The sequence below is a fragment of the Euwallacea similis genome, chromosome 29 (genome assembly GCF_039881205.1).
Source record: "Euwallacea similis isolate ESF13 chromosome 29, ESF131.1, whole genome shotgun sequence".
NCBI classification, from domain to species: domain Eukaryota; kingdom Metazoa; phylum Arthropoda; class Insecta; order Coleoptera; family Curculionidae; genus Euwallacea; species Euwallacea similis.
This window is the reverse complement of record NC_089637.1, coordinates 1,960,248-1,972,467: the sequence shown is the minus strand read 5'-3', so window position 1 is coordinate 1,972,467 and position 12,220 is coordinate 1,960,248. Positions and strand designations below refer to the sequence as shown.

Genomic DNA, 12,220 nt, shown 5'->3' with positions numbered 1-12,220 from the left:
ATTGCCTCCAAATTAATTTCATGCTACAACATGATCCAACTATCTCTATAAGTAACAGATGTCTTAAAATTATATTAAACGTATTACTGCGGAAAAGAACGTACCGATTCTTTTTCACTCCAGGGGAACTAATGCTATCTAGCAAGGTGAAGTTGGAGACCGCCTGCCGGTTCGTACGGTCTCATCTGGTGTTCTCAATAATCTATTTTAGAAAAATTAATAATTTGACAACATTAATGCTAAGCAATTAATTTCAGAGGAAATTTCACACAAAAGTTGAATTTTTGCCGAATAATTTTTAATTTGATGTTAAGAAATATGGCAATCCTGCCCGAAATATTTTCTTTCTAACTAACTAGTTGGAAAAAACTAAAAAATTTTATGGTTAACTAACCATCAATTTTATAGGTTTGGGCTGTCATCCAAAGTAAATCAATTTAATGTTTTTGAGGTTGGCGCTCGTAGCAAAACTATAGCGCGGCATTGTTGTATTGGCATTGGTATAAAAATTAAAAGTCGTTGACTTTTGATTTTTGATCTTATAATAATAACTTCTCGTTTATGCAATGAAAAACTTTTTAAAAGGACAGATGTTCGGTAAATCACAACTTCCCAACTTCACAACACAAAGTAAAAAATTTAATTAAGGCACAACGCCAAATCCAACTTCAAGAATATACGTTGAGCTGTCAAGTTATGTTACTGCGCCGATTTTCAAAGCCGGCATCAGAGCCAAATCCTAAGTCGAGTGCACAAATCCGGCTTAAAGCCAGCAGTAAGAGGCCTCACGTGCATTGCATCAAGTTCCGCCGAAGTTCAACGCTAGAAGTGAAGTTATTCCTCACACCTTGAAGTTTTAAAATTTCCTCTCATTGTCCCTCTTTACTTTTCTTCGTTCCTGATTCCCTGCATCTGGCCAAAATTTTCGATATAGCACTTTGGGTTTTCTCTAGGCCCAACACATTAGGGTCCATTCTTCCTGATGTAAGCCTCTAACGAAACCATACACCTCAGCAATTACAAATCTATTAATTTTAGTTTAATACAGTAGCTTTGTCTATGAAATCAATAAGATACGATTGGCACAGTCACAAATTTACCTGTAGCAGCTCTTCTTTCTGTTGTGATCGTAAACAAAAATCTTAATTTTCCCATATTCTCCATAAGTCCACAAGCTGGCTTAACTCTAAAGCGACGCTTAAATTGATTATTTTGCAGATGGGAGGTCAAAATAAATAACATTTAAACTTGCAGTATAGAAGCCACATTTAAACTTTTCATTTGAGTGACAAACTTTTTTTTAAAAATAATTCAACATGACCCCAAATTTATTGGCTTCCCAGGTAAACTATTGGCGAATGGTCTTTCGATTCGTGAAAAAGTTGTAATATAGACTTATATTTCAGGAAAATATTGGTCATCGAATTTAATATACACAGATACGTTTTTGAATATTCCCTAATTTTGGAACGGAATGTACACTGTGTAATTACTGTTAATATGAATGATTACATTATTCGACTAGACCGAAAATTCCACCTAAAAAAATTTCAGTACTGCGTACGGGGGCCCACTTACCCCTAGATCCGCCACTGACTGAAATAGAGTTCAGTGTAAGTACGAAAATATGCACTTGAAAAAAGAACAAACGGGGAATGCATATCAAAATTTTCTACAGGTAAAAACACACCATATGAAAGAACAAATTTGGAAAATTGCCGAAACTTGATAAACCGTGATATGTCTACATACGTTAATGGTTTTTATTGTATGTCTGTTGTGTGCTATAGAAGTTCTCTGGAATATCTACATAAATGTTCCATTTAAATGTCTACAGTAAAGTCAAGGACACGTTAATCGCACTTTAAAATCAAGGACCAAAAGAAGAATAAACGGGCGAAATAGTTTTGTAAGATTACTTAAAACATGGTGGTGCGCCAATGACGAACTTACTGCATATTGGACACTCTAAGCAGGTCCAGGTCTATGACCTGTCCTATTTTGGCGACTTCGGACGCTGACATTTAGGGGAGTAGAGGAGAAAATACCTCAGCTTGTTCAAAATGAGCTGTATTATCTCGTTTAGTTTCTAAGATATGACGTCACATAAATTCTTATTTTTCGCAATTTTTAAAATTCCTCAAAATGAAAATTCTTCTAATTACACTTTCCAGGTTACGAGACCTCCATTATTGCTAGGTCATCAAAGTTTAATCTAGAACTCATATCGGTACTGTCATTAGACCCAAAAATAACACCTAAAAAATTTGAAAAATTTTCTGAAATTTGTTTTGACTACATTTAAACTTGAAACGCTGCCACTACCTCGTAAATCCGTGGAAGAATTAGCTTAGGAAAAACAAATTAGTGACAGGTCAGTTTTAGCTGAAGGAAAATTACACCCCACACACCTTCAAGAAGAGTTTAGCTGCATTAAGAGCATTCAAGCGTTTTGGCAGCCCCATTTGTCAACTATTCGGTTAATAGTGCGCCAGCAATTAGTTGCGATGACACTAGAAATAAAACGGTCGTCTTTGGACTCTTTACAGCTGTTTTGACAGAGTGGCGATTTGGGACCGATTTATTTCTCGGCATTCATTGTTATTAAAGTGCACCAAAACTGACGCACATAAGGAATCTATATTTATCTGCTATCCAATAGACAGTTAGTTTGGGTCAGAAAAATAGCTTAAAACTCAGTTATATGACCAGGTGGATCTGTAAAACGGCGATTTACTGCGAACTTTACGACCGTGAATTACGTTTTGTATGATTTAGTTGAAAATTAATAGCCCGTTAAAACTCCTTTTTTATACAATATAATACGGTTTATCCTGTCTAAGCTGAGAGCGCGTTACTATTAACAAGTTTACCTATTTAACCCTAACAGAGGCTAGAAGACGATATTTTATTTTGCAGTATATACTAGAGGCTACTATTCTCAGACAGACCTGACCGGGGTCATAACAACCCCCCCGAAAACTCAAGAGGTAAAAAGGTAAACTCGATGTCGTGCCCTCGGTGTGCATCTAACATCCCTGTAAAGCTGTGTGCGCTTTAATAACCCCTCACTCACAAAGTCCTAAAACCATACTATAAAGACGTGTTTTCATTGCAGCTAGCACTCCAGCCCCAGACAGCGTCGCCACCCCAACAGTAATCCTCCTCCCCTATGGAAGAATGTTGGTGGTGGATCGATCAGTGTTCAGCCAACTCCAAACAGACCAATCAGGCATTGATCTACTGGAATTGAGCGCAAACTTGATGCGCAACCCTCTTCGGATGGCTGGGAGCACCCCCAGCATCCTAGACAGCGACACTACATCCAAAGGAATCTCTCCCACATCTCTGGGCTACGGCCCTCCAGCTTATGAAGAGATTTTCGGATTGAAAGACTTTGATTTGCCCCCTTCATATAGTGAAGTGAGCCTAATGTTGAAAGAGCAACGAGGAGAGTGTTTCGAGTTAAAGGCTGTACATGTTGAGCAAGATGAGAATGAAGAAGCAAATGAAGAAAGTAGTGCGTAAGATTTTAGGGTAGAGTAGTGCAGCATGGACCAATTAGTTCTTCAAGGATTTAATAGACTTTAAAAGCGGATTGAGAGCATCTTGGGGTAGTCCCCATTAATCGGATACTTTAGCATATCATATAAAACATTTTAGAGTATTAAAGCAATAAGAGTGGCAGAACCTGGACTTGAATAGTAGAAATTGTAGACGCAATATATTGAATTTAAAACGTTACCCAGGGGCTGAATCATAATTTGGACTTGAACACTATAGCATAAATAAATTCAAATTTGACTAGCTGGATTTCTGAAAAAATTAGAAAGATAAAAGATATTCGTTTGCAGTTAAATCGTGGAAAACTTACGCTACTTGTAAGGAATATAAATGCATGATGTCGAAACACGGCTAAATTCCGAGACACCATCGGTGAGTCTTGAAATTAGTCTACCCCGTATAACAACGTGATCTCAGTAACAGTAAAAGATATATCACACAAATTAATAATTATAAAATTATGCAACAATAATTTAACCAACTTTTCATAGCTTCCGAGATCACCAGAACCTCAAATTTATACTACTCAGCATATAGTATGTTGTTGTATACAGACTGTTTGGTTCACCGATACATGTCGGAAAGAGGGTGGTAGGTAAAATGAATTTGAACATAGTTACCTATATATTATACAAAATGTAATGCATTTCAAGATATCGTCATTTTTCCGATTTTCACCAAATTCGCTGCTTACTTCTAATATATAAGGTACAATAAATATTTAGTAAAATATTTGATCTAACTCAATCTTTTTCGTATAAATTTAGATATGTATTTTATCAAAATCAAACATGTAATGGGATCTCCATTAAAAAAAAATTATGGCCGTTTAAAATTCCAAAAATGAATTTCTTGAATATCAAACCTCGACGTTATAAGCAAATAAAAAGAAAGATTCAAACGTAAGAGTAATTCAAATATCTTTAAAAACTTCTTTGATCATTGCTCTTTCCAATGATGTATTTAAAGACGCAGACTTCATGTTGCATAAGAAAAAAGAAAAAAAGTTGCAGAAAAATTCATACGGCGATTTAACAATTGAATAAAAAATTAGCAAGTAATTATTATTTATGCATTAATTATACTATTTACTTATGATTAATTACCATACTTGAAATGAAAATCTCCGTTTTTGGCACAACGTCGACATCTACGTTGCATCTGTGTGATGATTATTCCTGGCCTCATTTCAGCCTTAATTACTTCTGCTGCACCATTAATTTTTTGGATGAGATGGTCTCAATCATGAATTTCCTCATTATATATCGGTTCCTTCATTGGTCCCCAGATATGATAGTCGACTGGCGTCAGATCCGGAAATCTGGCAGGCCATAATATCGGTTCATTTTGCCCTATCCATCTTTCAGGAAATTGATTATTTAAAAACTCCCTTGTTGTTCTCCGATAGCGGGCGGGACATCCATCATTTTGAAATATGATTTCCGCTCTTACATCTAAAGGCACTTCGTACAAAATATCTGGTAATTTTTTTTTTATTCTAAATAATTTTCGTCATTTAAATTATCTGGCAAAAAATATTATACAAGTTCATACATTCACACTACGTTCTTTTTACATATGCGAATTTTCTTCAACTCAATAATGTAGATTATGAAAATTGGTAATCCCTTCACGGGAAAATTTGAAGTCGTCCGTCTATGAAACCCTGCGAAAAAATCTTCTATCTTCAATATCGACATATAAGATTAATCGACAAAAATTCGTTCTTCGGATTGGATCTCCTTCCTCAAATGCTCGCACGGGGAGTGTAGTAGAAAGGGTGCATTTTTTCAGAGTGTAGAACTGATTACACCTTTCAAGTTGATACGTTAAGTAGTTCAGCTGCTTTTCTAACGCTTTTAGTGAGTTTTGCTTCAAACGTATTTAATATTTGTATATCTACTTTGGCGCGATGTTGTTTGTTGTTCGTTCTAGGATCTTAATGATGTAAATTACCAGTTTCGCTCATTTTATGGTATGTATTAGTGAATGCTTTCACGTTATGTATTTTTCTTTGAGTAAATTTTTCATGATATAATCGCTGCGTTACCGTCAGCTCTGCCATATATAAAAAATATATCAGTATATTATCATTTGAATATGCAGCCATTAATCTAAATCGTTGAAAAAGAAAAATCACTAAATATACCAAATAAAATACATCGATTGACAACTAACGAAATTTTGAATAATACAATGTCTGCAATATCATGTTGCTAGGCAACAAAGTATTTAAACTTTTTAAGAAATAATTTAGCAGACATTTTGGACGAAGTGTCTTTATATGTAAAAGCGGAAATCATATTTCAAAATGATGGATGTCCCGCCTATTATCGGAGAATAACAAGGAAGTTTTTAAACAATCACTTTCCTGAACGATGGATAGGGCGAAATGAACCGATATTATGGTCTGCCAGATCTCCGGATCTGACGCCAGTCAACTATCATATCCGGGGACGAATGAAGGAATCGGTGTACAATGAGGAAATTCATGATCGAAATCGTCTCATCCAAAGAATTATTGAGGCAGCAGAAGTAATGAAGGCTAGAATGAAGCTAGAAGTAATCACTACCGAAATGCGACGAAGATGTCGACATTGTACAATATTAGAAACGGTGCTTCTCATTTCGAGCTTGGTTATTAATCATAATTAAATAATATAATTAAAGCATAAATAATAATTAGTTATTTATTTTTCTATTTAATTTGTTAAATGGCCGTATGAATTTTTTTCTGCAATTTTTTTTCTTTTTTGATTAAATATTGTATGTAATATTAAGTTTACGTCTTTCAATACATCATTGAAAAGAACAATAGTCAAAGAATTTTTTAAAAACATTTGAACGACTCTTTCATTTGCAATTTTTTTTTAATTCGTTTACAAAGTCGAAATTTGATATTCAAGAAATTCATTTTTGAAATTTTAAAGAGCCATTTTTTTTTTCATATGTAGATTCCATTACATGTTTGATTTTGATAAAATACATATCTAAATTTATGCGAAAAAGATTGAGTTAGATCAAATGTTCCACTTTTATTATATCTTATATGCAAGTAAGCAGCCAATTTGGTAAAAATAGAAAAAATTACGATATCTCAAAATGCGTGACACTTTGTATAATAGTATACCATGCGGCTCAAAATTCGTATCCTCCCGCTATTTCCTATTAATTTTTTAACAAAATATTATTTTTTGGAATTTCAATAGCAGCATTAAATAGAACAAAAAATACTATCTTTTGACGTTTGATTATTTTGTTAAATGTTGCTTACGTTACAGGTAACGCAAAATGGTCGATTTTTTAAGTTGAAAAATTTTGCGTTAGCGGTGACATAAGCAACATAAAAAAAATAAATAAATGTCAAAAGATAGTATTTTTTGTCCTATTTAATGCTGCTTTTGAATTTTCAAAAAATAACAATTTGTTAAAAAATGAACAGAGGGGGATTTAGAGCCGCACGGTATTTAGTCAAATAAGTTAAAAATCATCTTACCTGCCACCCTCTTTCGGATGTATATCAGTGAACCAAACACCCTGATATGTATATTAGAAACCTAATAAATATTAAAGTTTAGTCAGCAGATGCTGAATTTTTGTATCAATATTTGACACAGTGTTACTATTTGTTAGATTTCGAGCCACATATATGTATATGTTAAATTCGGCTACTGTCACTGTCTGTTATTTCTACAAAGGCAAAGCAATTGATTTTCATAGCACCGCTCGATTTTTAATAAGTTAAAAATAGCATATATGTAAATACCATGTTATAAAGGATGATCTTGAAAAAAGACCTCAAAAAGGCGTTAAAATATCAGAGGGGTATATCTTGGATAAATTGACCATATATTAGTTTGTCAGGGAAATGAGATGTTTGATAGTAAATAATAAATGGTTTAATCAACGCCCTATGTTTGCGGTTTACGGCCTACTCTGAGGGTTTTTTCTTTTAATGATCACCCTAATGTTGTTATATGTATAACTTAATTAAAAATGTTTTTGTATGTTATACTGTAGATATGTCAATTCTATTTAATAAATGTTCTATGCCAAACACACTTACTATTCTGTGTCAAAGGTGAAACTAGATACTACAGCCACGTTACCTTAGTCCTCTTTAAAGAACCCAATCACTACCAAACACGTTGAGCAAAATATACTATTGCTCAATAAATTGTTAATGTATGGCAGAGTTGCATGCGTTACAACTTCGCAAGTGAAAACTTTTGGGCAATGAAAGTCAACTTGGCATACAACACACAACTTTCACGTTGCACAAAATATTTTAAACAATTTTGAAACTAGTCTCACAATAGCGCAACGCATCAAACGCTGCCATACATTGACAAATTATTGCGTAACAGCATTTGTTGCGCATTTTATTTGATTATACAGGGTTCGCCATTACTTCAGCCTCGATTCCTGGTGTCTTTGTATAAATATCAATATAAAATGTTTAGTACAGTACTCATTTATATTGGAAAGCTGCACGATTTAATAACGTTTTTATCTATACTGGGTGTTCCGTTTTCGCTGGGCAGCATAAAGTTATACTTTTTTAAATAGCAACCCATAATTTTTTTTACGTCATTTGATGAAGCCTCAATTTAGAAGAAAAATACATTAAACATTCTTTAAATTGGTTGTGGCATTGCCATATTAGAGCAATTTCTTTTAAAATATAGCATTGGAAAAAAATTATCACAAAATTGGTATTTTTTGAAAAATTTAAAATTTATTTTTGTAAATTAGTAAATGAAAGTCAGAGGTATTTAAAAATCTTAAAACATTTTTTTAATGTACCATACTTTTTTTGTATGAGAGCGCTAATTTTCAAATTTTACAAATTGCTGAGACTCATTTTTTTTAAAATGGTACCCACGATTTTTTCAAGTATTTCTAATGTAGTTTTTAATTTTCTATTGATTTGATTGAAATTTTGTAAATATCTCCATAACTGTAAATATTAGATGAAAAGATACTGTAAATCAATAGAGAATTAAAAACTACATTAGAAACACTTGAAAAAATCATAGGTACCATTTAAATAAAATGAGTCTCAGCAATTTAGAAAATTTGAAAATTAACGCTTTCGTACAAAAAAAGTATGCTGTATTAAAAAAATGTTTTAAAGTTTTTAAGTACCTCTGACTTTCATTTACTAATTTACAAAAATAAATTTTAAATTTTTCAAAAAACACCAATTTTGTGATAATTTTTTTCCAATGCTATATTTTAAAAGAAATTGCTCTAATATGGCAACGCTGCGATCAATTTAAAGAATGTTTAATGTATTTTTCTTCTAAATTGAGGCTTCATCAAACGGCGTAAAAAAATTGTGGATTGCTATTTAAAAAATTATAACTTTATGCTGCCCAGCGAAAACGGAACACCCTGTATAAACAAAAATATTATTAAATCATATAACTTTCCAATATAAATGAGTACCGTACTATACATTTTATATTGATATTTATACAAAGACACCAGGAATCGAGGCCGGAGTAATGGCGAACCCTGTATATGGAGTATTTTAAAATCAAGACGATAATTCCAATTACTCAAAATTTTTATAATTTAGCCAGATTTTTTTGAAGAAACGCTGTAAATTTGAAATAAGCTCTGTTCAAATTTTTAGAGGAATACTACAACTTAAATTAAACAGCAGGTAACAATAAAGGAATACCACTTATGTATAACGAGACAACCTACAGTTGCAGTTACCTATATGGATTAATGATTATGATAGGCAATAACAGGAAAACAATATAAATAACACTTATCTATGTAACAAATAATACAAAGATATCATTTAAATTTGATATCGAATCAGTTGTGAAGTTTATTGAAGAAAAGAACGCATGTCGATAAAAGTAAATAAACCAACCAACATAACCTCACTCGGTTTCTTTATCAAAAATTAATTTTGACGTCATTTTGCGGCATATGATCAAGCTACGACTTACTTTCTATCTTCTATTTCTCTTGTTAAAATTCCACAGCTGGCAAAATGTGAAATTTAAATGATCTCTCTGTATATTATATTACCTGCAGTCAGTCACAAGAGTACTCGTATTTAATTAATTGTTTACTTTAAAGGCAGATATTCGTTTATTAATTATTAATAGGAATGTGTAATAGAATTACAACCCTTTAAAATCATTTAAAGTTTATTATGAATAAATATGCTAGTACTTAAAAAATATGTATACCAGGTGGGCCACGAGGAACGCCTCGGAATTTCATGACTAAACCAAGAGATTTTTTAACTATTTCTTTTTTAGAGTGTATATAAACGAATTAAAGCTATATTTTAAAATTATTTTTAAAGTATGCAGAGCGTCCCAAACACATGTAATTAATCAAAGCTGCATTTTTTTAATGGGACATCCTGTATATTATAATATATCATTTTTTAATTCAACCATTAAAATAAAGTTGAGTTTAATTAAGGTTTTTGAAATAATTCAGTTTTTGCCAAAATGCAAGAAAATTTTCAACATACAATCACTCATCTTATATTTAAGTTTTTAAAATGAAATTTAAATATGAAGCCTATAATAGCCCAAATTTTGTACCGAAATTTTCAAAAAGTCACCAAATTTTACAGAGTGTTCTAAAAGTAGCACCAAATTCGTACAACTTTTAACTGTTAAGAACTCCTTTAATTTAAATGGGGCACATGGTATATTGTGTTATTGTTAGATGCCAAATCTAATTGTTTACCTATTATCATTAGGGTTCTCTATACCTAGCTCTACTCATTTTCGCAAAAAACATAAATTTTTAGAAAAATGTCAAAATACTCTGCTTCAACATTATGCCATATGAATTTGTCAAGATAGCCATGGAATTTTGACATTAATTCACATCGCCATCTTGTTTAAGTCTTTCATATTTAGTTAATGCAATTTGTAAAAAGAAAAAAAATCGTTTATGCGAAGTGTTTAAAGGCATTAACTGCAAAGGTTTTTTCATATTCATTACCAAAACGAGCCAGTTACTAGTAGAACACTTTGACAATAAAATAGAAAATTAACATAAAAACAATGTAGTACATATAAATAAAATACGTCACAAAAAAGTCAAGCCTTGATGACACAGAATTCGTACTCGCAGAGGTGCTCTCAAAAATACATCAGTTAGATTGTACGTTCCTACGGGTGTTCTATACGGAACGTACTAAAAGTAGCGGAGGTTAGCACGATTCTCGCACATGTGCAAATTGTTCACCGCAATGCCAATACCCAAATTAAAATGTACAACTCGGCGCAGTATCGTGTCATAAACGAGATGACACGATGAGATCATGAAGCCGAGGCGTACATGCTATTTCTGCATGATTCATAAGTCGAAGGGGGAATTTACTTCAGTAGTACAATTTACTCGTAGCACTTTGTTATGCACAGGCAAGATCATACAACATATTAATTACACCTTGATAATCAACAGAGAGGTCAGGCATGTTGATATTATTACAAACCTTATTATGGATGATTATAGTGATAGGACAATGTCAACAAAATTGCCTTTTGGCATCAAGAATTTATGAACAAAAATATCCGGATTGAAATCCAAATTCATTTCATAGTTTGTTAGGGAATTTTCATGCTTCGGGTAGTGTTAATTATTTAAAACAAAACAAAAAAAGACTTGTGACCGACAGTAAAGCAAAATAATTTTTGGTATTAGAATCGATTGAAGAGGATCCTAATACAAATGCTAGAAAAATTGACAATAAAATGTCGTACGAATGTAAGACGAATCTTAAATAATTTCAATTTCCGTCCGTTTTTATATCCAACTTCGTCAACATTTATATGGGGCGGATTTTGAACGTAGACTTGATTTTTGCCATTGGGTCCTTGAACGATTCGAAGAGGACATTCATTGTTTCGATTTTGTTTTACTCATAAATGAAGCAACTTTTCATAATAACGGTTTGATAAATCGTCATAATTCTCATTATTGTGACACAGAAAACACGCATTCAGAACAGTTGATCGTCAGAATAGGTAGAATTTGAATGTCTTCGGAGGAATTCTTAACAATCATGTAATTGGTTCATATTTTTTTAATGGACATTTGAATAGTAGGAAATTTCTAGCATTTCTGAAAAAGGATTTCTGGTCTCTTCTTGAGAATATTCCATTAAATATAAGGGCCCGAATATACTTTCAATTCGATGGTGCCCCAGCTCATTTTCAGCGCTTGGTCAGAAAATATCTGTATAGAAAATTTCCGAGCAAATGGATAGACAGGAATGGCCCATGCAACTGGCCAACTAGATCACCTGACCTTATCCGCATAGATTATTTCTTATGGGGGCATGTAAAAAATGAAGTTTATAACATTTCTCCTTCCACTGCTGATGACGCGAAAATAAGAATTAGAAATGCTTTTAGTTCTATTATGCCGTAGATGCTACAAAATGTCAGAAGATCTTTTGAAGAGAGAATCGAATTATGCATAGAAGAAAATGGTCACCATGAGAATACATGCTATAAAATTTTCATTTTCATTTGTTTTCTAGTTTTTGTTAATTTTGATAAAATTTTAATATGCAATTTACTCAAGTAAATAATTAAATTCCATAACTATCTTAACAATTTCATATGGCATAATATTGAAGCAGAGTATTTCAACATTTTTC

The 12,220-nt window shown here is 32.5% G+C and overlaps 1 protein-coding gene across 1 annotated transcript in view; it reads left to right on the top strand.

The window, feature by feature from the left end:
- LOC136417673 (uncharacterized) overlaps positions 1–7,612 on the top strand; it is a 52,514-nt gene extending 44,902 nt beyond the window's left edge. Inside the window, exon 3 of the mRNA XM_066403484.1 lies at positions 3,119–7,612. Coding sequence (XP_066259581.1) covers positions 3,119–3,528 — 410 coding nt within the window. The 3' untranslated portion in view covers positions 3,529–7,612. The remainder of the gene's footprint in view (positions 1–3,118) is intronic.
- The last annotated feature ends 4,608 nt before the right edge of the window (positions 7,613–12,220 follow it).